The sequence below is a fragment of the Rhamphochromis sp. 'chilingali' genome (assembly GCF_963969265.1).
Source record: "Rhamphochromis sp. 'chilingali' genome assembly, chromosome: 19".
NCBI lineage: Eukaryota > Metazoa > Chordata > Actinopteri > Cichliformes > Cichlidae > Rhamphochromis > Rhamphochromis sp. 'chilingali'.
Genome location: NC_137946.1, coordinates 9,749,388 through 9,777,349, shown reverse-complemented (window position 1 = coordinate 9,777,349; position 27,962 = coordinate 9,749,388). Strand labels below are relative to the sequence as shown.

The following is a 27,962-nucleotide window of genomic DNA, read 5'->3' as shown; positions in this document are numbered from 1 at the left end:
ATATATATGGTTCAATTAGCAAAAAAAAGCAACAAAAAAAAAAGTAACAGGCTTCTTCATTTAATTTGTTATATATTTCAAATGTAGACCATACAGTTCAATCAACACCTACAATTGATGTTTATGGCTTCAACAATTCAACAATTTTTTTGAGTTAAAAAAAAATCTGAAACATTTGATGCTTTGGACACTAAATTCACTGAAAATTTAACAGCACAGCTCTGAAAAACCAAGGAACATGCCATTTCATCATCTGCTTTGAAACCCGTTATCTCCAAAAATACCAGTGATGTAAGACATTTACAATTTAGGAAGCAGAAAACAGCAAACTTAGACATAACACATCGTACCAGGTCCACATTGTTTTTTTTAATCAGTTGCAGTTGTGTGACTATTCTGACTCCCTACGGACCACACAGTAGTTATTACCAAAGGCATGAAGGTCTTAGCAACCATCAGGTGGTAAGTTATCGAACGGTTCCACAGGCTAGAGGAACAAATAAGCAGGCTTTGCTATTCTCCCCATGCACTTTGCTGAAGCCAGAAATGCTTTCCCAGGATATGAATATGTGAAGATATGGGGGAAAAAAAGTCTTGATATTTTTGCCTGGAAAAAAATCGGAATTAGGTACAGCAATTTAGTCACATATCTGTAAATATATATATAGAAATATTCAATTCTAACAAGCTTCAAATTTAATATTTGGCAGGATCACCTTTACTCTTCAGCACAATCCAAATTGCCTTAAGGAAATTTTCTTGCCTAACACAGTTCTTGAAGATTACTACTTTATATAGTCTTCAGGAATAGGCTTCTTGAATGACGTTCCCAAGCTCTTCTCTGGATGTTGGCTGCCATCTGTTTCATTCTCTGTCAAGACGATCCCACACTGCTTCAGTAATGTTTGGGTCCAGCCTTTGGGGAGGACAATCCATGACTGATAGTGCTCTATTGTGGGGGGTTTTTTCTATCCACGTTTGCATTTACTGCATGAGCAGTGTGTTTGGAATATGGCGGAGCTGCCACAAGAGGCCAGGTGGATGAGGGAAAGGGGAGGCAGGAGGAGAGACCCAAGGCGGCCGCCGGTCCGAGTGTCAGGTAAACTGAACTTCAGGTAAGAAGTTATGACCTGCAGTCTGTCTGGGGCAGATATAAACCAAGTTTAGGTGGAGTTTATTTTGGTTGTGCTGAGTTTTTACAGTCAGTTACAATAACTCGTACTGCGTACTAGCTAGCATGACAGAGTTTCTAAACAGCTGGGTGGGTGCTATGATGTTACTGATAGTGAATTTTATTTTATTCACAAGGTTGGTTAGTAAAGTTGCCAACCGTGCCATAAAAAACGGAATCATCCCGTATTCAGAGAAAATATTATTGAGCTGAAAAGGAACACAGTTTGTCCCGTACTTCAGCTAGGATGGAAAAAGACACAAAGCTGGAGTTATTCTGTCTTTACTCTGTCAGCTGCCTCTTCTTCTCTCATTCCCTCTCCCTCTCTCTCCTGTTGCTCCTTCAATCATGAAACTGATCAATGATCAGCTGATTGGCTTTTCTCTCATGTTTGTTTATCGCCGACTTTGCGCCAGAAAGAGGAAACCAGCGGACGTCGCGCTAAACAACAGCAGCACGTTTAAGCTTGATCAGCTGTTGTTAGAATTTATTTAATATTACTTTCTAGTATCAGCTGATGTTTGCTGGAGCCACAGCCGTAAAAGCTGCTGGTCATGATATCGGTTTGGTTATGTGATGAGAGGGAAACATGAAGATGAAACCAGGAGATGTCCTTACTGAATCATCAGAGCTGAACAGGTGATGGAGAAATAGGTTTACCTTTTAGGTGACATGAATGAGTTGAAGGGAAGTTATGAACTGTTTCTGAGAGACAAATAACACCAGGATCCTTTTCTAAGTAGCTGACAGCTGGCAACTGTGCAGGGGCGGGTCTAGCAAAGTTTTGCCAGGGGGCCAGGTAGGGCATTAACAGTGAAAGGGGGGCACAAAGAAATACCTTTCTTTCTTATTCTCATTTAAAATGTCTCGCTTTTATTAAATAATTATCTGAATCTTACAACCAAAGTTTTTATCTGATGTACAACGTATAGAAATCATACATATACCAAAAAGACAGTGTACATCACTGTCACAACAGCGTTTGACTAAGGTCCTGCATTAGTAGAATTTTTTCATCATTTTATTCAGGGTGTGACACTGTTAATCTACTACAGATAGGTACAGATAGTTTTTTAGGCATGCCACAACACTGGTTCATTCCTTTAGTTAGGTAACTTTTGTATGCTTGAATGATTCATGGGTCAGTATTAAATGTTTAATAACAAAAAGTGTGTGTGTTTGTGTAAAGGTGACTCATATTCACAACAATATGCTTGTTATCAGGATGCCTATATTCTGGCCCCCTTGTGTACTTCTTTAAACTTTTCCCACCTTGTTAACTGGGTAGGAGACTGTCCGTAGAAGTGGATAAGCTCAAATGTAATATATCAGAAACCTGATTCTGATATACAGAGATCTGTTTGTGAAAGCCTCAGAAATATGTTAGAAATAGCATATGTATTTAACCTATGTGCTGCAAAGTATTATTGAGGGCCATAGTAAAGAAACAAACTATAGACTTGAGTTTAATAAGCCCATCCCTTTTAGTTTGCTTTCTTGAATTTAACAGGATGTTTTTGATCCTGACACTGCATATTTAACTTGAAGCTTAAGGATATCTGTCTGCAGCATTATACTGAGTTGAGTATATTATCAAGAGAGATTTTGTTACAATCAGTGAAGTACAATTGTGCTTATATCTTTGTGCCGGTTGTATTTGGTCAGATAAATTTGTGTCTGACCAAAGAATACAGCCATATGGTCATAAAATATAATTATTTATAAACTCAGGGAATACTGAATCTATATGTAGTGTAACACCTAAGCCATCTTAATTAATTTTTTCTCTGTATGCTATGCTGTTTGCTTGGAATTACAAAGTCCATTTTTGTTTACTGAAAGGTAAAGCAAGAGTTATAATGATAACTTGTTCAATGCCAACTTGTTTCACAGATTGACACACTGTCTGGTTGTAATAATAGACCATTTGGTTTATGCTTCTGATAAAAATCTGTCAGATAAAAGAGATAGGTATAGCACAGAGAGATTTTATAGTGTTAGAATATGTATTTGATTTTAGCCATTTGCAGTTTGCTTGATTCTATGATTTTGTGCATGTATCTCTCCAGCTGGGAGCTTGTTTGTGTCTTTCAGCTTGTCTGCTTCACTGTCGGAAACAGTTATTGACTCAGAAACAATTACCCTTATGACTTGAATATAATTCAATTAATTTCCTTCATTTCACATGTAATAACGCATAACGGAGTTCATTTTCCCAGTTTCTATAAAAGACATAGGGTTTTCAGAAAAGGGTAATGTTATCATTTTTTCTGCTTTCTCTGAGACATTGTTCAATCAGTCATACAAGATTATTTATGAGTTTGTGGTGAGATTTTAGTTTCTTTAACAACATGTCCAGTAATTTGTAGAACAACAAAATAGGCGCACTGCAATTTTGCTTCCTTTTAACCCCTTTATAGTGTTTTCCTCCTGCCAGTCACAATGAGGACAACTGAATAGTTTGGGAAGGAGAATTCACTTCACACTTTCAGTGTGAATTTGACATCTATTTAATAATATGCCACAGCCCTGTTCCAGACATCTTGACACTTCTAATCTGCATCTTGATGAACATCGCTCTTATGTAAAGACTTCACCACTCTTTGAATATTTTCAAAGAATCTGTGAAAATGATGTCAGGGCTTTATGACAATATTTGATGCAAGACAAAACATTTCATCAACGTAATCCTTGCAAAATGATCTTTTGATATATAATTTCTTTGAGATAAGATCAAGGATATATAATTTTGATTATTTTATATATATATATATATATATATATATATATATATATATATATATATATATATGATATATATAGATAGATAATCATTCAGCTTCCCTAAAGCTTAAAAATTTGTTCAGATTTATTATCTGAATTTAAAGCAGAACTATCTCCATACTAACTTTTTGTTTCACTACATTTTTAGGCACATTATCCTATAAATCAGTGTTGTCATCATATTGATAGATGACAGATGATTGATAGAAATGATGGAGATCCCTAATTTTAGTTGTAAAAAAGAAAGACATGTTTCTGAAGCAGAGGTATCACAGTGGCTCCATTTACTGTAAGTGGGAGGTAGCTTAAGAGGAACATACCATAATGAATTCTAACTGTCGGATTGCAAAGATGATATAAAGCAAAACTGTACAGTTTATGTATATAGTAGCATTAAAGAAAAGAGAGCACTGAGGTTCCTGTTTATTCTTTCATAGATGTGTTTCTGTTGAAATGAGTGGGTTAGGGTAAAGGTGAAGAAATAGTCTAGTAAGAAATCGTAGGAAGCTACTCACCTGGGGATGGGGTCGGGTACAAAGCAGAGACAGTAGGCAGCGAGAGGTACGTGGGATTATGTAGGAGTATGTGTGAGTTTTGCAGTATTGTTTGAAATGTAGGGGGGTTGCTAGGATACAAGGAAAGAGATTAGATGGTCTTGAAGAGCATACGCATTTTGTCGACTGGATTTGGCATAAAAAATAGAGCCAATGATTAGTACTTATTCAGGAGAAGACTACTAGATTTTAGACTATGTCAAGGCCCAATGCAAAATCAGCATTTTACCACCTAAAAACATAGACAAAACATGTTTATTACCAAGTTTATCACATTGGATCATTCACACACTTTATACAGAAAAAAAACAACTCTTTTTAAGGTAAGAGGTATAACATTTTTGGACTCGCTTTGGTACACAGAGATGGCCGATATCATTGTGATACACTAGCACTGAATGGACATGTTACTGAGACAAATGGGTAGATTTCTCTCTGAAGAAACAAGTCTGACACAGCAGAACACTCTGCAACATGTCAAAAGGAGAAATCACTACACACAACCTTATCAGCTCTGTGTATGCATAATTTAAAGGGGAGATGTTCAGTAATTGGCAAAGTTTAAATATCTTGAGCTATAGTAATTGAATAGTCTCCCCACTAATGGAAATGTGTCAGACATGCTCTTACATCCAGCAGACCGCAGACAGTGAGTGACGGAGCACCAGGGCAGGAAAGTGAGGCAAAGAAAGAAAAAGAAAGGAAATGTCTGCTTTCTTATTATTTGCTTGGCTGTAGAGAAGAAGATGTCATGATGAGAAAGAGTGGCTAGGTCATATTGTTCTGCTGCCATCAAGCTTGGAATTATTCCATCTCTTTCTTCTAATATTTATCTTATGATAAACCCACTGTTAGCTCCAGGGCTACCCAAGTCCTGTTGGTTTTGTTCTCATCATAACCCTCCTGGCTATTTAGTTAGGCCTACTGCAGACTAAGAAAAAAAAAATGAAAATAACAAAAATCTATTCTTTCTCTCAGGAGTTATCTTACGCACATGAAAAATACTTTTTCAAGATACTTAGGGAAGTTTGAATTTGTTTTAGCTGAACTATTGTCAATATGTGTCAGTCTGAATCTTTGGGAACTACAGCACTGCAAATTGCCATGTCATAAAAGGCGTTGGTTTGAACTGAGTAAGACTTAACAACTGTGCTCAGGGCTAGAGAATGACTACCATACACAGTCAAGCTGAAGTATTTGGACAAGGACACAAGGAAATTCCATAAGATGACAACAAATCAGGGACTCATAACTTTCAACATCTTAAAGTCCAAGGAAGGCATTAGGTTTATTATTTGCAACTCGGCTGTAAAAAGACAATAGTTCAATTCAATTTAATTCAATTTTATTTATATAGCGCCAAATCACAACAGCAGTTGCCTCAAGGCGCTTTATATTGTAAGGTAGACCCTACAATAATACATACAGAGAAAAACCCAACAATTATATGACCCCTTATGAGCAAGCACTTTGGTGACAGTGGGAAGGAAAAACTCCCTTTCAACAGGAAGAAACCTCCGGCAGAACCAGGCTCAGGGAGGGGCGGGGCCATCGGATAGTGACACTATTAAAGCTATTAAAAGCTGACAGGAAATTGAGCACGGACGTTATTTTGAAATGCTACATTGCCACACAACACGCCTTCAGTTGGCAATGAAAAAACTACACACAGGGACAGAAGTATACATTCGCTTCTGAAATAAGCTTCTGAAATATTTCATTTAAACTGGTTGGTTTCCTGACATGGACCAAGGTTTTAAGCATCATCTGCAAATTTTAGGCTTGAGGACATGGCTTTAGGAATGGCCTTACAAGGCTGTACCCTATCCCAGCTGTCATAGGGCGAGATGAGGCTATACCCCGGACAGGCTGCCAATCTGTCACAAGGCCAACAGAGAGAGACTTACCACTATTCACTCTCTCATTCACCCCTAGAGTTAAACCTAATCCACACGTTTTTAACTGGACATTCGGAGAACATGGAGACCCTCTAAAGAAAGCACCCAGGATCTGAATAACTAAGGTAGCAAGATAAAGACAGACAGACAGATAGTTCGTCTGCCTGTCTCTCTCTCGCTCTCATAATTATACAAAATATAATTTTTCATAAAAGTAGTCTAGACAGCTGTGATCCATTTAATAATAACCAATATTCAGCAGTCCCAGTTTTCATATTAAGTCAGAGATATAACATTTTCAAGGTGGCATTGCTCTTAAGAGCTCTTTCTCATAGTCCCTTTGTCTGTTAGCAATATTGCCTACATATTGCCCAGACACAGCTTTTTTCTTTCCAATGTGGTGACTGTGAAAATTAAATCTGTCTATCAAAAGTTGTTGTGTAATATAGCAGCAATCACAAGGTTAAGTGGTTAAGTCTCTGTTGTAGAAAGATTCTGCAATTTTGAGCAATAAGCATCCCAGCAAAAAAGCCCTTTTGAATTCATTTTCACCAGGATATCATAACAAAAGAAGCACATTCTAATATGCTGTTGTGGAGGATTGTTACCTACAGCCTCCTGCAAGGCTCTACCTTATCTTATAATATTTATTCTCCAAGAGAAATGTATCAGAAAGACTGAATACTCCATTTCATAACTGAGTTTCAAATCCTATAGTGTTGTGAAATTAATGTTGCCAGTTAATCATTTTTGACATTTCAAAGACGTCAAAAATCACATTTTGAAGCTGAGGAGAACAACCTTGAACTGCTGAAATTTGAGACAGACCCACGATATGGCATGAGTTAAAATAGTGAGGTTCAACAATTACAGCTGAACTATGAAACAGTGAAGAGAGAGAACAGATTATACCACGAAACTGGATTAGAATGTAAAGGATGTGTGCAGATCTGCATTCGTTTTCTCATAGATCAAAGCTATACTGAGGCACAAAATGGGTTTTTGTGGGCGTGCATAGAACGTATCTGCAGTCATTTTGTACCACCCTTAGTAATTGCTAAGTTCAATACATCTTGTTCTTTATAAATCAAATTAACACATTGATCAGCCAGGAAGCTGCCTAATAACAACAGAAAGGGGGCCAGGAGAAAATATCTCTTCAGTATTTGAAGTCTGCAGCACTTGCTTCTTTCATAATTAATGTAAATACACATTTGGCCTTATTGAAATGGTTTTTGCTGGTGGATTTCAGAACTACAGAAGACTAACTGTAGACTAACTGCATGTGGTTATACTTTAGAAAACACGCTAAAATACACTATACAATTTGTGAAACGGAGCATATTCAAGTAAACGGATTAACTAGCAAGCAATATTGTACCAAGATGGCGGCGCGCACAGACGCAGCGGCCCGGAGCTCCTACACTTTTGCACTTTTGGTGGTACTGTGTATTATTTCACACAGTCTGGGGTTACTTCAGTACAACAGAGATGATCTACTACAACTAAGCCGTGGAGATCTTCAACTAACATCCGAGTATCTCATCCCCCCGGAGATCGTTAAGCAACCCCCGGGGCTACCCGCAACAGCAAGCCGCAGGAGGAGACGTTGCGAGCGGAGGCAGAAGAGAGGCAGGCGGGGAGGCCTGTGGGCACGGCTAAAGACTAGTCCGTTTAAACCACCACTCCCGATCATATTCCTCTCCAACGCCCGTTCAATCCGTTACAAACTGGATGAAATACGACTGCAGATCGCCACTCGACGGACTTTTAATAACTGTTCGTGCATGATTTTCACTGAAACCTGGCTGGACAGCGCCATTCCCGATGCGGCTATTGATCTAGCAGGCCGCACCGCCTATCGAGCCGACAGGTCTGCGGACTCGGGTAAGAAGACTGGCGGGGGGCTGTGCATCTATATTAACAACTTTTGGTGCACGAACGTCACGGTAACGGAAAGACTGTGCAGTACAGAGGTAGAACTGTTGGTGTTAAAGTGCCGTCCATTCTATCTCCCTCGGGAATTTTCTGCTGTTTACATCTGCGCTGTTTACATTCCACCAGATGCTAATGCTAAGCTAGCGTTAGCACAATTGAGCACCAGCATCAATAACAGCCTGGTAGCACACCCGGACAGTGTCTTTATTGCGGCTGGGGATTTTAACCACGCGGACCTGAAATCTGTACTTCACAATTTCCACCGTAATGTGAAGTGTGCTACCAGAGGAGATAGAACGTTGGACCAGGTGTACACCAACATGGCGAATGCGTACAGAGCCCAGGCTTATCCCCACCTGGGTCTGTCAGACCATCTCTCCCTTCTGCTACACCCAATATACACACAAAAGATCAAGAGCACTGGGATTACAACCAAAACCGTGAGAACATGGCCGCAGGATGCTATTCCGATGCTTCAGGACTGTTTCCACTGCACAGACTGGGATGTATTCAAGGTGCAGGACACTGACAATCGTGTCGCATTGGACAGTTACACCTCCACTGTCTTGGACTACATCTGTTTCTGTGTGGACAATGTAACAACTTGGAAACGATTCCGTGTGTTCCCTAATAATCCACCCTGGATGACACACGGAGTTCAACAACTTATTCGAACAAGGAACAACGCTTTCAAATCCGGGGACCAGGAGGCATACAGTGCTGCCAGGGACAACCTGAGAAGAGGCATCAAGACTGCCAAGCAGCAGCACAGGAGGCGTATCGAGGCCAGGTTTGAGAACAACACAAACCCAAGGCAGGTCTGGGAGGGCATCAGGGCTATCACGGACTACAAAAGAAGAACACCATCACCCTCAGCCGACAGTTCTACTCTGGCTGAGGATCTAAATCTCTTTTATGCCCGTTTTGATAGGGAGAACACCGACCCTGTCCTGTCCCCTCTCCCCTCAACCGATCCTGCTCCAGTCCTGAGCACTCATGAGCTGAGGCGTGTGTTCCGGAGCATTAACACCAGGAAGGCGGCCGGGCCAGATGGAGTGCTGGGCCGGGTGCTAAAAGACTGTGCGGACGTCTTCACCTCTATATATAACACCTCGTTGTCCTGTTCACTGGTACCATCCTGTTTCAAAGCAGCAACCATCGTTCCCATCCCAAAACAGTCAAATGTCACATGTCTGAACGATTTCAGACCTGTGGCACTCACCCCCATTCCCGCCAAATGCCTGGAGAGACTGGTCATTAAACACATCAGAGCTGCTTTTCCACCATCCCTGGACTCGCACCAGTTTGCATACAGGGAGAACCGGTCAACCGAGGATGCGATCGCCACAGTGCTGCACACATTACTGAAGCACTTGGAACACAGGAACACCTATGCACGGCTCCTCTTTGTAGACTACAGCTCGGCTTTTAATACCATCCGGCCATACAAACTCCGTCCCAAACTCCACCAACTGGGACTTAACTCCTCTCTGTGCAACTGGATTGTGGACTTCCTCACTAACCGTAGACAGAGTGTCAGAGTGGGTAAGAACACCTCCTCCACCCTTGTGGTCAACACCGGTGCCCCTCAGGGGTGTGTTCTGAGCCCTCTGCTATACACTCTCTTCACCCATGACTGTATTTCCTCCTGCGCGTCCAATCTCATTGTTAAGTTTGCAAATGACACTACAGTGCTCAGACTTATATCCAACAATGATGAGACAAACTATAGGACAGAGGTGCAACAACTAGAGTCATGGTGCCACGACAATAACTTGGTCTTAAACACCAAAAAGACCAAGGAGATCATTGTAGATTTCCGGAAGAGGGGTCATAACAACCATCTGCCTCTCTTCATTGGCAGTGAGGCGGTGGAGAGGGTGAGCAGTTTTAAATTCTTGGGGGTAACTGTGACCGAGGACCTGTCCTGGGGCAACCATATCACCTCAGTTGCACGGAAGGCCCAACAGCGCCTCTACTACCTGAGGAGACTGCGGAGCGCACACATTCCCAGATCTCTGATGTTGAACTTCTACAACTGTGCCATCAGCAGCGTTCTGACGTATGGATTTCTAGTGTGGTTCCCCAGCTGCACCAAGGCCGATCAGCAAGCACTCCAGCGGGTGGTGAAAGAAGCTGGCAGAATTATTGGAACAAGTCTGCCAGAGACCAGTAATATCTTCCCCACTCGCTGTCTGAGGAGGGTGCACAGTATCCTGCGGGACCAACATCACCCTGCGCGCCACCTTTTCCATCTGCTGCCCTCAGGGAGAAGGTACAGGTCTATACAGGCCAGAACATCCAGACTGGCCAACAGCCTGTATCTACAGGCTGTGAGGCTCCTGAACTCTCTGCCCCCCTCTCACGGACAATAACCATATCCAACTTCTTAATAGCAATGAACTGGTCTGCATTGGTGCATCATATCTTTATTCTCTTCCCCCTCCTGCCCCCCCCCCCCCCTCTTTCTTAAATAGATAACTATCATATCTGATATCATATCTCACAGTACAATAATATTGAATGGGTTGCATTGTTGTATTTTGTCATGTTTCTCAGGTCTTTGTCTGAATTTCTACGAACATTATTGCTAAGGATTGTCTTATTGCATTGGAGTCACACTGGGTTAAATATGTACACTTGGGTTTTAAGGGGTATTTATTATTTTCTTCTTTTTTTTGGGTTGTATGGAAGCCCCAAACGCAATTTCATTGTTCTTGACAATGACAATAAATAAATACTACTACTACTACTAAACTGGCAATGCACTGTGTTTTGAAAATCCACTTTTGTTTTTCTTTTTGCCTGTCTTAAGACTACTAAGTATGAGCAAATGACAAAGGTATTCACACCAGAGGCCCTAGTTAAATTGTTTTGTCTTTGGTGAGGTGAAATGCAAAATGTCAGCAGTCTCTCCTGTCAGACAGTACGAGCTCCCTCTGAATCTATGTCGGGAGGACGGTTCAAACTATTTCTGTTGTGATTGACTGGCATGCCAGCAGCTGAGCAACCATCAACAGCTGCAGAAATAACCCCACATGGGGTTATAGCTGTTTGTTTTATGGTTTGATTTTTGTGGGTCAGGATGCAGAAGAACATTACTTAGAAAGGAATATTTAACAATCTGCCAAAAACTGAATATCTTGGGACACACACACACTGTTGAAACCAGGACATATTCATCTATTTCAAAAAATTTCTCTGGACACCTACTGTGTCACTGAAACTGGAGATACAAGCTATATTTCAAGTGATCTATCTAATATCTCCATCTGTGGCAGAATGTGGCGTGATCTTTGTCCTTTAAGCCAATAGAATGGATGGGCATTCCCATTCTTCCACCAGGACTAAACAGTTTAATTGGCAAAAGAAAAAAAAGGTGGGGGGAGAAGCATGCAATAGAACATAATTGAGCTTTGTTGCATTAAGCACTGCCAGATATACTGTTTCACTCACTCTTTGAACCCTTGATTGCATCACCCTGCAGGATAATAGGCCTACTATTCCCTTTGTGTTGGTCCCCAGTGTAAGTAATGGAACCTTATATGTGCTTAAAAACAAGCTAGAATTTGACTGGTGCTGTCTGAATCATTACCACCAACAACAACATAATATAGCCTACAGTATATTAGAGGGCTGCTCTATCGTAATATTCAGACCATTTGTCAGATTGAGGACAAATAATTGTGCTTCACCCGTTTAACTAAGAAATGTGAGTCATTGTAGATAGAGAGCAAAAGAGAGATGGATTTGATGGGGGTTGGGAATAACAGTCTGACACGAAAGAAATTAATCCTCAATACCCACTGCTCCCAATGCACCTCCACAATTGCAGGCTCAGGCTGTCTAGTCCATTCATGAATCACTGGGCCTAGGAGACACACTGGAGAAAACCACCAGCTCTCATAAATAAAGCAGGAACCTACTACTGTAGTGCCAATGAGTCATCCAGGTCTGTTCTCATTCAGTTTTGGAAAGGGGAAAAGCACAACAAACCACCTCGAACACTCACGAAAACTGGCCATGACTGTATTTACTCGAAAACTTAACCTCACTGCCACCGTTTCCATCAGCCCAGGAGCTGTATTAGACACCAATGCCAGAATGTGAAAACAAACTGTAGTTATGAGAGGAACTCTATTAAAATGACACAAAAAACACATTAGGTTTCCCTTTATTGATTGAGGGTGTTCATGTGGATTTTGGATGTAGCAATTGAACACTTTAACAAAACATTTTGAATATCTATCTATCTATCTATATATATGGTAAATGGCCTGTATTTGTATAGCGCTTTACTAGTCCCTAAGGACCCCAAAGCGCTTTACACATCCAGTCATCCACCCATTCACACACTGGTGATGGCAAGCTACATTGTAGCCACAGCCACCCTGGGGCGCACTGACAGAGGCGAGGCTGCCGAACACTGGCTCTGACCACCACCAGTAGGCAACAGGTGAAGTGTCTTGCCCAAGGACACAACGACCGAGACTGTCCAAGCCGGGGCTCGAACTGGCAACCTTCCGATTACAAGGTGAACGCCCAACTCTTGAGCCACGATCGCCCCAATATGTATATATATATATATATATATATATATATGGGTGTGTGTGTGTAGCCTACTATGATGTGAAGTACTCAACAGAGGTACTTCACATTGAAATGTCACTAAAATGCCACCAGGGAAACAGAAATATTTTTTCTCAAATACCTCTAATATCTGAGGGAAAAGGAGTTGTTTATCTCTATCGTATAAAATGGAAATGGTAAAGCGCGGAATTTGGTCTTTAATGGCAGTAAGACTGTTTAAAAACTGTTTACATATGCAGCAAAAGTAATGTAAATTCTCAGTTTAACTGAAACTACATGTTATTGTAGGTAAAAGTGCTCTTTTATATATCTGTTGTCATGTATAAGAGCAAGAAACTATACAAACTGGTCTACAAAAGCTGAGGACTGGATTTGTTATGCTCTGCACCAAGCATTCAAAAAACTACTGACGGTCTTTAGTGAAGAGGTGCAGAGTCAGCTTTCTAACTGAAAGGCACGGACAGTTACTTTTACAGCTGGCCTTATTGCATATGTATTTGCATATGCGTTTCCCTTTCAGAGTGGGAGGGTTGATATAAATCAATCAAACAAATGTGATTTACGACACACAATTTACTGCAAATTGCAGAAAAAAAAGCATGTCTTATTTAAGGGGCATCCAACAGCCAACATGGAAAAAACACTGCAGGTTCTCCATGTGCCAGTTGAGGCTGAATCTAAAAGGGAGGCAATCATTCACAAATTGAAAAAGTTGATTTAGATTTTTCTTTAATGGTTTTGCTTTCAGTGGATCGTTTTCTCCATCAACAAAGAACTGACAGGGGTGAATTGTTTTTGCAGCTTTTTCACTTGGATACTGTATTTAGCGTGGCTAACTGCCTTGATTGACAGTTATCCTGATAATAACACCTCGACCCATTTGGTGTGTGCTAGGATTCTTTCTTTGTGCGCTTGGCTTCTCAGGGCCACTGTGCTCGTCTACAGCTACTGGAAGATGGGACCTCTTCACTGCGTGTTTGTGGAATATTGGTGTCTGTTGGAGCATTTCTGATTTATATTTGAGTAATACGATGGATCACTGTAATGTACAGACCACACAGGTAGTGTTTTATTAGTCCGTTACTGAGAGCTAATTATCCAGTATATATGTGTCTACTGCATCGGTAGTTTTTAAAAATAAGGTTTACTAACAGTTAGTTGCACTCCATCCTTTTATCCATGTAAGGTAACTGCACTCAAAAAAATCTGTTGTTGGATGAACACAATTTAATCATGGCACCTTTTTCCAAGTGATTTATCCATGTACAATAACCCATTTTTGACCATGTCAAACCAACACGTTTGGCATTTGGTGGTTTAATGTAATCAGATTATGTTGGATCAACGTAGTATACTTGCATTGACTTGAAGTGATTTATTTAAGTATGTAGAGTGAAATTTGCTTTAATTCATTTTACACAAGTTAAAACTTTAGGAAAACACAATGAAATTGTGTTGTTTGAACAAGTACTTTGTCAATCAAGGCAATTACTGCTAGTCTTGCTTAATGAACCAATATGGGGGTTGATGATTTCATAGAGACAAACAACCATTTGCACTCATGGATAATTTAGAATCACCAATTAACCCAACTCTAATTACACACTGCAAACCAGCCAGACTGTGGATTTGAACCCAGGCCCTTCTTGCTGTTAGACAACAGCACTAACCATCACACCACCAAGCTGTCAATCCAGGCTTAACCAAAGTAGGAAAGCTATGATTACAAGGCTTGATGCAGACTTTTCTGTACGTTTTTGTCCTTGACAGGTTAAACCACAATAAATAGCGATAGCATACACGTGGTGTGGGTGTAATTGTCTGCCTCTTAAAACTCCAGCGATTTTCCTGCAGTTTGACGTCTAATGTGATCTTGTGAATTTCATGAGTCCAGGCAATTAACAACTAATACTAGATTGTATCATGTCATCTCAACAAGAACAAACTAAGTTGCTGAATTTCATGCAGATGCCACATGATTTAATTTCGTTCACCATAGAAACATGAAATTATTTAGTTCCAATTACAAGTTTGAATCTTGTACATGTAGCAACCACCCAATTTCATTTTTTTGAGTGTGCAGAATCCAAAAGCAGTGAGTGATTTCAATGTGGCTATGCTTTTACAGTGAGCAATGTGTTTGTAGTTTTTAGTCACATTAATACCCAAAGATGAGTCCATATCAACTCTTGTTTGGGCACACATCTTCTCCTCTTTTGGAGACAAACACGTAAAATCTGCAATTAAACAGTAGTTATATTTGTTAGTACATTACTCGCTTTCACATTCAAAGGAAATCTAAAACTGTTTCTAAAGTTCTGAAGTGTAGCCCAGGCACTTCTATTTCAAGCTCTACTCAAATTAGAGATGGATTTTTGTGTAGTTGCAAACTATAGCTTGTAAACGCAACAGTTAGACATCAGGTCAGTGAATGTTCTCTGTCACATAAAAAAATAAAAATAAGCAAATAAATATAAAGTGTCAGCTTATGCATGATGTTTCTGCATTTGCTTTAATTATTTAATTCTTGCACGACAAGCTCTGTCATATGAACTGCAGGAGCCGTGTCCTGTGAAGAGATTTCAAATCTAGAGCTGCACAATTGTGGCCAAAACGATTATTTCATTCAATCCTGGGAGGATTTTTCATGATTATTCATGAATTTTTTTCACGATTATTCATTGATTTTAGTGAGGGGTTGTTGTTTTTTTGCACTGTCATACAAATAGAACATTGCTTTTGGATCTGTGAAAGACTTTCAAAGACCTCAAAATAAAATTGGCCTCCATTCTCTTAGAAGAAGAAAAAAGTCTAACAGAAATCTAACACAACATTAAACAAAAATGGACACTGCTTTCGCTTTTACATTGTGCTAATTAATCTTTTTCAAATTAGTCTTTGCAAAACAAAATGGAAAAAAAAAATAGGTGCAATAGATATAAATATCTATATAAATAATTAAATAGAGCTCCAAGATTTCTTTGCATTTCCTCTGCAGTGTTTAGGATCCAGCAGAGGTTTTGCCACTTTGTGAAAGTAATTGCAATAGGATCAAAAATCTTTTGTCCAGCATGTTGTCCATTTTCCTAAAATGTTCATTACTTTGTTTGTTGGACACATCTTTGGCCAAGTTGAATACGATTGTGTTGATCATTTCATTGTATGTTTATAAGCTGGATGGACACGTTGGCACATCCAGAGGCATGCTGAAGGCAAACTGCACTGTTTTTTCCTGACCCCGACTCTGGTTGCAGTGTCTTTTCAGGTGGTTGCTTTACAGCACAGACAGCACTCTTTGGATCTGATTTGCTTATAGTTAACATGTGTGTTAAATCCAAAGTATTTTCAAAAAAACAGATGATGATTTGTTTTGAAGGACAAACTCTTCACTTTCTGTTTTGTTAGATTAGATTTTTGTTATGTATCTCTCTTTTAATATCTGTCCATTACTCATCCAAATTAGTTCAGGAAGCTTCAAGCTACCCAGTGCAGGGAACAGCTGGCTCCTGCAAGCATGTGAGACAATGATTTAGGAAGTGCTTGATTTGCTATTGCTTTGTGTTTTAAATAGTTGACCAAGAAATTTAAACATTGCTCAATCATGCTCATTTAATTGCAGGAAGCCAAAATTTGATTATTGTCCAACCATACTAAAAACTTTATCCCACATTGATGTCTTCATTCTGAAAATGCTTCGAGTTGTGGCATTGATTATTTAACACCGTTTCTTTTGCCAAAATCACACAAATTTATGTCTTAAGTGAGTGGGTTTATAGACAGCTTGACTCACATCAAATTGTGAGGACAATAAAATAGTTCCAATCTAAGTCAAGTCTGATGAAAGCCAAACCACTTTTAAACCCATTAACTTTATTCACTGTGGCTTTGTGTGTTTGTCCCCCTGAAAATGGAGCTAAAATTATCATTCAGAAAGAAGAAAAATGTTTTCCACCAGCTATCATTAAAGAGTTTTTGTGAAAAAAGATAGGACTTGTTCACAGCATTAACTAAAAGCTAAAAGTGATAGATTGACTCACTAAAGGTCATACTGCAATGTCAAAAGAACTTACTGGAGGTCATTGGCTAAATTATTAACAATATGTTCATGGCTAGACAAGTAATATCCTTGTTTTGTAACTACTGGATTCCTGTAATCCTGTGAAGTTAATTCCTTTCAGGTAGTACTGAAAATGCCTTGCAGATGGTGATCAGTATTGACATTTAAGGTTGTTGTTGAATGTTATGAAGGAACAAATAAATATGGCATGCTGGCTTTTAGGAAGCCTATTGATCTGTGTAACATACAAAATATTTCATAACAGGCCTCTGGTCAATTCGAAAGCAAGCCTGAGAGTTAAAATGAAGAACATGCTTTCATTTAATAGATCAAATAAAAGGTCAGATAACTGAGCAAGATACCAGGAAATTCTGGACTCATAGTTAATTTCACCCCTGTTGCTCTTTAGGTCTCACAAACCATAGCTATTATTTAGAGTTATTGAAGTGTGGCCCTTTATCTATTAGTAACAAAGGTTCTGACTCTGTAGTGTAGAAGCCTTTCCATGTGCTTATGGACAGGGTCAAATACCATGATCTGTATTTATCAGCAGGATACTGCTCCTATGCTGTAAATGTGATTTTAAAGCCTCTTTATCCTCTGTTTGAGGATTTGCAGTATAGCAATATGAGTCTCCCTGCACTTAAGCTACACTATTTAGCAGATTGGTAGAGTATCCATAAAAACACTTTCCCTTCTGATTTTTTTGTTTGTTTATTAATTTTTTTCTATTAATTTTTATCTTTTTGCATTTATGGAGGAGCTATTCTCATTGGATACTGTTCAAATTTATAAAGCAATCTACTAAGTGCCCTAGCATTACTACTTCGGCCCAGTGGAAGTATTGTGGAAGAAGTATCAGAATTGCATCTGCCTTTTGTACATAAAAAAACCAATCATAAATAACTAGTTCACTTTACGAAAAGAAGAAAACCAGATTAGATGAAAAGAAGCTTTAGTCTGTACAGTAATGAGGTAAATATTTAGCTTTAAATTTAAAGGCTTCTCCCCAGAAATACGAAAACTGCTATAGTGTTTGTGTTAGTATAGAGGGGAATGAAAACAGATGGAGACTAAAGCGAACAGAAGGTGTATTCATTTGATGTTGAAAGCATCACAAAATGTGACTGTTTCTTTATTGTGTTTGGTGAGACGAACTATCTCAGTTGCTTCCTTTGTGGTTGAGATTCATTAAGAGATACTGAAATAAAGACTCTTGTTTACTTATTTATGCAAAGACTAAAGCTTAGATCTCTAAAATCATGTTTAAATCAATAACCCACTAAAAGAACTGTAAAATCAAATGGAGATCATATGCAGAACCGCACTGACGATAATTACACAGTACTCTTTGCTAAAGATATAATAATGAATGTCCATTTTATTAGACTATGATCCAATAAGCCACCTGCTATCTCCATTTAAGGACTATTCACTGATGTTAGAGTATAACCAGCTAAAAACAGGACATATTTGAATTATAAAGGTTAGATTTGATTGTATTTGATGGCCTGTTGGTTTAGGTGCTGTTCTAAGACATTCATGAGCCAATGCTGGTACAGAAGCAGCTTTTGGATATGTGCAGTTATAAATACCTGCTGATGTCAGAAGCCTATGGAACTCTTATAAAATAAAGATTTTGTTGATCAGGGCTTGTGGTTATTATTGTTACATCTCCCAAGCTTCTAAAGCTCCTCAGCAGTGTCATCTTATTGTAGAGATGGCTTTCAAACATGACATTATACAAGCTTACAAAAAGCAAAGGTAATATGTAAGTGAATCTATTTTGGCAGCATGTTCTGTAACCACCCAAACAGACTTCATAGGGAATAAAGAAAGTGGGGAAGCTGAAGGGGGAGGCAGCCAGTGAGGAATCATGGGCTGTCAGAACCGTGTCTGTCTAAGCTTCAGGAATCCAGGAAGCTAATGCTGTTTGATGTATTAACCATGATGGAGGGGGCAGTGTCTGTGTGTTCGCACGCAGTCCTGTAAGGATTTGGGTACACTGTGTCTGTGCGCGCGGGAGAGTGTATATGCATGTATGTGTGCGTAAGTTTGCCCCTATAATGTGTACGTGGGCGTGTATGTGCGTGCGCACTCATTGACAAGTGGAAAAGGAAGGAGAATTGATGTTGTTTGATGTATTAATCATGCATATGTGGGATTGAGAGGCTCTGTGATGGGTTGCTTGGGTGCTGATTCTATCTTCAATCAGTGGCTCATTTGGGTCCCTTTGTTTAAATGCTTAACATTGTTGGAAAATAAGCAGTCTGCTTATTTGTGTGTGTTGCATTTGAGAGAAGGAGAAGCGGAGTGTGGGGGGTAGAAAGTGTTTCTCAGATTTTTCATCTTGCTTATACATAAAGCATTTTCGACGCGTTGTTTTTCATGAACCAGTTCATGATATGATATTTATCAAGCCAAATGCCAGATGCAAACAGGAAATGTGTTATTCAAACAGCAGCTCTGCGTATGAGTTAATCAATAATTTCATAGAAAAATATGTGACAGTGATCTATATACTATTTTGATTTATCAGCTTCACGCCCACCCTCATGATTGTTCATAGATTCTAGCTGAAGGCAGATGAATAACAGCTTCCATTAAGACGGTCCATTTAAAAACTGTACAGTTAATTAGTTGTGCTTATTTTGTGCTCATTCAGCCATCCATATCAGGTAGCAGTCAGTGTTCAGAAAGTTATTAAAGTGCAGAAAATTATTTGCCTTTCCCAATTCACTTTGCCCACCTTACCTATTGAAATCTTGTCCAAGAGGCACTCCTACTGTCTAAAATTTAATCCATGTTGCCTTTGGATTACAAATGTATTTCGTTTGACACTTTAATTCACTGCAGAGCTCTAGTTCTGTTGCCAGGCAACTCTGTTAAGGTGCACACAAAGGATCATTATAGATTTCTGGGGTGCAACTGTTAACTTGTACTCCTTTTAAAATATACTGTACCATTCTGTATCCTGATAAGGCTTCTGTTGCATTTCCCCATGCTTTCAGTGCACTTCTCGCATACGGTTCAATATAAAGCAGTCAGGTTCCCTCTTTCTTTTTTTTCCTCTCTCCTTTTTTTTTAAAAATATTCAGCTAAATAGGCTTTCTTGCAGAAATCATTCCTGCCTGTAAATTTGCCAAGCCTGGGCTCCAGCTCCTCTGCAACACAGTGAAAGAATCAAGTTGAGTGCCTCTTCTTATGCATCTATCAGACATATGTTACTAACAGGAGATGACAGCATGGCCCACAGTATTTAAGTGGTTCATGGTGCTTGTACTCTGATGGCTACGATATGACATGATGAGCCATAAATATGTCAGATATGACTCAAATGAGCTCTGAAAGGATATGGCAATAGAGTATTCATACAAGATATTCTGCTTTGAGGCCCTGTCTAAACCCCATTGTGGAGCAATCCGCCAAAATTTCATCAGTAGATTAATCAAATCTGTCATCAATATCATACCATATCTGTATCAACAGAGTCTAGTGGGTTCTTCCTCAGTGTTACCAAAACTGTAAAGGTGTGACACAAATATGTTTATATTTTTCAGGATTTTAAAATGTGATTTCTCCTTTGCTGCAGTTGAGGCATTTATTTTAGCAGCTCTCTTTTCAAGTTTTTTTTTATTTGTTTGTTTGTTCTTATAACTGTGAACTTTACCAAGCTTTGGTAATATTTGCTGCCTGGATGTATGTATGTTGAAATTTTGGAACAGCTCAAGCATTCTCCTGTGTGGAAATCAGCAGGGCATCATCAAAAGGGCTTTTTTGTCTGGATGAAAGTTGTAAGTCATCTTTTGTTTGAAGCCTCCAGGAAGATCAATGCTCAGTTGCAGACTGTTGTTGTGGATAGTGGACAGCAGGGATACAAAAGAGAGAGATTGAACATAGGATTTGATAATGAGAAATGCGGTGGGATTACATGTGCATGTCTGGCAAATGGGCCTTGAGACAGAGGGCAGGACTTGTGTGAGTTTGTTTGCACAGTGATTGAGATGCAGTAGGTGGATTACAGAGCTCTTCTCACAAAAACGTGCTAACTCCTAAAGGCCTCAAAAGAGAGCAGCTCACTCAAACAGAGTAATCTCTTCATCTGATGATATTTTTGATATGTTGTTTTTCTGCCTCGTTTCACTGCGCCATGGTCTTCTCAATCCCCAAGTCTGCAGAAAGATCAATGTTGAGAACACATTCTGCTTCAGCAGTGACTGGGCGTTTGTAGCCAGAGATGAAAAAGGTCACTATGAATCTAATTAACCATGATTTTTCAGTTCCCTGATAAGATGGCAGAACATGAGGGCTCCCCATCCAGTTGCATTGGAACGATTACTTTTAGTGCAAGCATGAGATGCAGACACACTTCTGAAATCGCCTAGCTCTTGGAATGTATTGCCAATCGGCACATCTTGGATGTGGGGTAACAAATCAAGGCAAGCGAGACCATGAGAGATGCTATTTATAGCAACACATAGATGCCCATGCACAAGCTTGCACATGCTGAAATACCAACTTGCACACCCCTTGTGCACATATTAGGGGAAGTTTTAAGTATGGTTGAAGGCTTTTTTTCCCACTCCCAAATCCAATTATGTTCCAGTTCAAACAAATGGAAGTGTATGCATGGTTTTCAGCCAGATGCTGCAGCAATAGAGATATAAACTCTGAAGATGGGAAGTTTGAGAGGCAATAAGGTACCCAGCAGAGACTGGATATTGAGGATTAATTTCTCTCATGTTTGGTTCTGACTTTATTTCTGTCATCAGTCCATCCTCTTCAGTGTATGTCTTTACTTCCCTGCACTATTAACTATATTTCTTTCACAGAGACACTTTGGAAGTTACTTATATTTTACAGTATATTATAGGTAAGGCACAAATTAAATGTGTTCAAATACCCTCTGTCTCTCTCGCTCTCTCTCTCCACACACACACACACACACACACACACACACACACACACACACACACACACACACACACATATATATATATATATATATATATATATATATATATATATATATATATATATATATATATATATATATATATTGTACTGTTATCGCTACGTGTTGGATACACTGTGTATGTTAACGCAGGTCAACAGCAAGCCAAACTCAATTTTCATGAGCCAGGAAACTGAGCGTCTTGCTCCTTTATTACAGTCTTCTCGACGGCTTACAATCTTTTACAACTGTGGCTTGAATAGCTCGATGAAAGTGCTGAGTGAAACTAAAAAATAAACCAGAAAATAAAATACTTACTCCATTTGACATTTTGCGTAACAAGAGTCTGCCTTTGATTGTCACTGGCGATGCTAGTCCCAAGGGGTCGAAGATGCTATTAATCACTGAGAGAACCCCACGGCGGGTATAGGGTTTGTCATTGACGGCTACCTTGAAGGTAAATGAATCAGTGTTAATGTCCCAGCACATTCCTAGACTTCTCTGGGCCGGTAAAGCATCGTCGCCGAGACTCAAGTCTTTAATACCGGAGGCCAAATCCTCTGGCTTGAATGCTTGCATGACTGAGACACTATTCGAGGCGATTTTGTGGAGCTTGAGGTTAGACTCAGCTAAGGATGCACATGTGCGCCTGAGCAGATCGATGGCTGCAGACTCTGTGGGAACCGAAATCAGCCCGTCATCGACGTAGAAGTGTCTCTCGACGAAGTGTCTTGTGTCTGCTCCAAACTTTGCCTCACCTTCCTGGATGGCTCTTCGAAGGCAATAGATGGCTACCGCTGGTGACGGACTATTACCAAAAACATGTACCCGCATGTGGTACTCCTGCACCTCTTTTGACAAGTCATTGTCCTTGTGCCACAGGAACCTCAAATAATCTCTGTGGTCTGGTCTAACCAGGAACCCGTAAAACATCTGCTGAATGTCAGCAGTGGTTGCAATGGGCTCTCTCCTAAACCGAATCAGGACACCAAGGAGGGTGTTATTGAGATCAGGGCCTGTTAATAACACTGAATTGAGTGACACACCAGACTGCTCGGCACTAGAGTCAAAGACCACCCGTATCTGACCGGGCTTCTGGGGGTGATATACGCCGAAAATAGGCAGGTACCAGCACTCAGTGTTATCATCAATGGGTGGAGCAATCTCTGCATGGTTGTTTTTAAACAGCTTGTCCATAAATTCTGAGAACTGCTCTTTCATTTGAGGGTTTTTGGTTAAGTTGCGTCTCAGTGAGTTGAGTCTAGACAGCGCTTGGTCTCTGTTATTTGGAAGTGGCAAGCGAGGGGACTTGAATGGTAAAGGAGCAATCCAGTTATTGTTTCCATCTTGGTGGACTTCCTTTTCCATTATCTTAAGGAAGGTCTCGTCCTCAAAGGACAGGGCATGCTGGTTGTCATACTCTGTGCGCTCAAAAACTTTCTCTCCAAGCTTTTCTTCTGCTGCATTGGGTTTCGAACTGCGTTTTAAGAAGCTACTCTTGTGCTCCCCGCCATAGCATGGTTTTTCTTTGATCTTCATGCTGTTAGGACAAGGAGTGAGGAGAGATGGACGTCCGTTGGAGAGCACGTGGGTTTTATAGGCATTGACCGTTGGCCTGTGAGCATTGAGGCATACTTCCCCCACAATTACCCAGCCTAGGTCTAGGCGCTGAGCAAAGGGAGCATTGTGGGGTCCGTTGACTTGTTGTCGTGCCTTGTGGACTTGTATGATGTCTCTGCCCAGTAGAACTGCAATCTGGGCAGCTGGGTCGTGCTTAGGTATCAGAGGAGCCAGATGTTTCAAGTGGGCATGGGCAAGAGCGACTTCAGGTGTAGGTATTTCATCTCTGTTAAATACTATCTCATCACATTCAATGAGAGGAGGAAGGTCTAGACGTGGGCCTTCACCTACAGGCTCAATTTGGAACCCCACTGCTTTCCTGCCGAGCATTTGAGTTAGACCAGCACACGTTCTCATATGGTATGTCAGAGGGCTATCCTTGATTCCAAATAGCTCGAAGAATTCAGGACGCGCCAGCGAGCAATTGCTCTGATCATCAAGAATGGCGTACATCTTAACAGACCGTTCTGGTTGACCTTTAGGGAAAACTTGAACTAGACATACCTTGGAGCAGGAACGCGGAGGACAGCCTTCACCGCAGATCTCAGTGCATCGTGACGTTACCTTGGGTAGAGTGTTGTCTTGAGGCTGAGGCTCTGGTTCAGGTGCATTTTCCGGCTGGGGTTTTTGACCCGTGTCAGGGTGCATGGCAGAGCAATGTCTTTCACTTTGGCACTCCTCACACTTGACCTTCAGGTCGCAGTCCTTTATTGTGTGCATGGGAGAACAACAGCGAAAACATCGTTTGTGTTCTTTGAGTATGTTTTGTCTTTCTTGTAGTGGTTTGATCCGGAAAGCTCTACATTTGGCTAGAGAATGCGTTTTCTTGTGGACTGGACAATAACGTGTTAGATCATCCTCTCTGATACTAGCAGAAGCACTTGTATCAACCTCTGTTCTGTTTACAGTTAGAGGTGATTTGTAGCTAATTTGTTTGAATGGTGGTCTCTCACCTTTGTTGAGGGGTTGACTGCTGCATGACACAAAACTTGGATCGTTTCTCGCTTTTGCCTCCTCTTGGACAAACTTTACAAAGTATGAGAATGGAGGGAACGTCACATTATATTTTTGTTTGTATTTTGAACCAGTGTGGAGCCATTTATCTTGTAAGCCTGGAGGCAGCTTTTCCACTATGGGCTTAACCCCACGTGGTGTGTCAAGGTAAGCGAGGCCTGGGAGGTAGGCTTCGTCTTTAGCAACCTGCAGCTCTAGGAGCAAATCTCCTAGTTCCCTAAGTTTAACATTGTCTCTGTTTGTAAGGCGAGGAAAACTGTCCAGTTTTTTAAACAGGGCATTCTCTACTACTTCGGGTGTAGCATAACACTCCTCCAGCCTATCCCATGACAACTGGAAGGCAGCTTTGGGGTTAGTGGTATAAACAGCCCTGATTCTTTTAACATGCTCTGAGGACTCTTTACCGAGCCACTTGACTAGGAGATCTAACTGCTGGCTGTATGTAAGATCAATGCCTCCAGTTGCATTTAAGAATGAAGACTGCCATGCTCTAAAATTTTCAGGGGTGTCATCAAACTTAAAGAGCCCTGTTGTGATTAACTCTCTGCATGCAAGGAACCTAGCAAAGTCAGCCATAGGTGCATCACTATTGTGAGGAGCATGGTGACTGTTCGGCTCGACATACTCTCTTGGTGGGTCAAAAGTTTCCTCCTCTACGTACATTTTTGAGAGTACAGGTGGAGAGGAGGTTGGTTTCCTTGGAGTGAATGATGGCGCCTTTGCTGTCAGTTTGACTTGAGGTGTTCCTTCTTCAGCCGGATGTGACTTTAGCTGGGTTTGATGTTGCACGTACTCCATAGTTCTCTGTCTGATAACTTGTGGTGGGACTGAACTTTTTAAACTTTCTCCTTTTTCTTGTTCAACAGCTGCGGCAGCTTCTAGAACCTCTGCTTTTGCCGTAGCAGCTGCAGCTTTTTTCTCTATCTCTAACATCTGTAAATCCATTTCCAGATTTGCTTGCTGCTTTTTAATTTCCAATTGTCTCTTACTGTACAAGGCTTTGGCGTTTGTAGCTTCAGCAGAAGCTCTTGCAAAGATGGCTGCTTCCAATACACTGGACCTTGAGGACAACTTGGAAGATGAGCGCTTGGAGCCAGAGTGTTTGGATCGGGAGCTAGCCTCTGATGGTGCTTTGTCTCCTGAGTTAGCCATTTCTTCTGCCTTCTCCCCGTGGGCATCCATCGCTGTGGCATAAACTTTATCTTCCACCAACTGCTGACCTGGCTTTTCACTGTACTGTTATCGCTACGTGTTGGATACACTGTGTATGTTAACGCAGGTCAACAGCAAGCCAAACTCAATTTTCATGAGCCAGGAAACTGAGCGTCTTGCTCCTTTATTACAGTCTTCTCGACGGCTTACAATCTTTTACAACTGTGGCTTGAATAGCTCGATGAAAGTGCTGAGTGAAACTAAAAAATAAACCAGAAAATAAAATATCCTTTAGCTCTTTGACATTGTGAAATAAATGCACAAAAGAAATAGTTAGTGACAGAAAACATGTATCAAAGTTAGTCTTAGCTGCTAAGTAATGATAAACAATAGTTTTAACAATCCTCTGATATGCAAATTAGATCGCTAGCATCATTGCTATGTTTTAATAGACCATGCTCTAAGCAAAATCCGCTTCTGGGATAAGGCTAATTCCTGGCACAAACACATTCACAAAACGATCTCTAAATCAGCTCTTATAAACATATAAAACAACCAGAACATGTAATAAACTTACAGCCATTGCTTTCGATGGTGTATATAAAGATTCAGGCCACAGGAGATGAAGTTTAAACACAGATAGGCAGGTTTTCTGTACAATGCTTTTCCCGACTGACTGCAGCGTCTGCTTCCCACAATGCATTGCGAACACAGATTACTCCTTCAAAATAAGATACAGAAAAACTAATGCTGACTGTATAGAACATATTTTTAACTAAATGACTCTCTTTTTTAACATAAATTACCACAGATGAAATATGACATTTTATCAATAAATTATTATGAACCATTTTTTTTAATCTTTTACTTGGGACAGAACATATATATATATATATATATATATATATATATATATATATATATATATATATATATATATATATATATAAATAGGCCTTTAACTTTACTCCATTCCATGTCTTTCTGTTAAAGTATTGCCTTTAAATTCTGTTTGCCTTTAATTCAGTTTTGTTTAGCACCACAGCTCTTTGAGATTGAATTGGAAACTTGCCCTAGGGACATTTATTTAGATGAAAAATACAGCTACAGTTGACCATTACAGGGCTCTGAACCCACAGCCAATCACACACAGATACTGCAATTTGCAATGCTGCCAGGGCTCCTGCTCAGCAACATTATAGTTTATGACCAGGTGTGATCTGACCAAATTTGGGGCCAATTCCAGACATTTATGTAAAATTTGGGTTCCTTTTTGCTCAGAGGGGTAGTTTTAAAGTTATTTAAGTGACAGGAAGCAGTTTGTGAAATTAAATGGTTGTTGCTCCTTATGTATGGACACTGCTTGTGGTGTACCCAGGGGTCAGTTTTGGGCCCATTTTTTTTTTACTTATACATCAATGACATTTGTAAAGTGTCAAAGTATTAAAAATGGTACTCTTTGCTGACTATACAAACTGCTCTGGTCATGATCTGCACCATTTACTGGATGAAATGACTAATAAAATAAGTAAAGTGACGTTCTAGCTTGATAAAAACAAATTATCGTTGAATTTTAATAAAACTAAAATAATGGTATTTGGAAATAGTAGTTTACTGTATGTACAAATGCTAAGATTCAAATAAATGATGTTGATATTGAAAGAGTCAGTGAAAATACATTTCTGGGGGTAATAATAGATGAAAAACTTAACTGGAGAGCTCACATAAGATATATTCATTTCAAAGTATCAAGAAGCATTGCAATCCTAAAAGAAGGTATTAAATGAGATATTACTTTATATTCTCCACTGTTCACTGGTTTCACTATATTTAAGCTATTGGCAAAGGTCTGGGGCAATAACTATAAAAGTACATTACATTCACTTTTTGCTCTTCAAAAAAAGCAGTTTGAATCATCCACAATGCAGGTTATAGGGATCATACAAACTCAATATTCTTGCAATCTGAAATATTGAAAATTGCTGATCTAATGAGATTTCAAACTCCACAAATTCTGTTCAAAGCAAAAAATAATGAACTACCAATTAATATTCAGAGTAGGTTGTTTGTTTTGTTTGTTTTGTTTGTTTTTTTGTAAGAGGAGGAAGCTGTAATTTAAGGGGTTTGAAACATTGAAATAGTTTCACCTGAAAGTGGCGAATCTATACGTGCGTTGTCATTTCCTGTTTGCCAGTTGTTTGTAAGTTGCTGTGTCTTGCTTTCACATCCA

The 27,962-nt window shown here is 39.9% G+C and overlaps 2 protein-coding genes across 3 annotated transcripts in view; one reads left to right on the top strand and one right to left on the bottom strand.

Moving 5' to 3' along the window:
* The window catches only part of pcdh1a (protocadherin 1a), a 107,830-nt gene that overhangs the window by 36,187 nt on the left and 43,681 nt on the right, over positions 1-27,962 (top strand). The gene's annotated exons all lie outside the window — the stretch shown is intronic.
* On the bottom strand, positions 56-26,528 carry LOC308386754 (uncharacterized protein). Of its 2 annotated transcripts, XM_080866514.1 has the most exons (3): positions 26,310-26,528; positions 22,265-25,992; positions 56-1,141 (listed from the first exon to the last, which is right to left on the bottom strand). In XM_080866514.1, exons 2-3 carry the CDS (start codon positions 25,760-25,762, stop codon positions 1,124-1,126), a joined length of 3,516 nt encoding a protein of 1,171 aa, XP_080722640.1. In that variant the 5' UTR covers positions 25,763-25,992; positions 26,310-26,528; the 3' UTR covers positions 56-1,123. The 2 variants fall into 2 exon arrangements, with proteins under 2 accessions (XP_080722640.1, XP_080722639.1); XM_080866513.1 differs by lacking the exon at positions 56-1,141 and having other exon boundaries at positions 22,117-25,992.

Bases quoted from the DNA above. Each gene is read 5' to 3' on its own strand.
- LOC308386754 (XM_080866513.1), bottom strand. From the start codon at position 25,762: ATGGATGCCCACGGGGAGAAGGCAGAAGAAATGGCTAACTCAGGAGAC.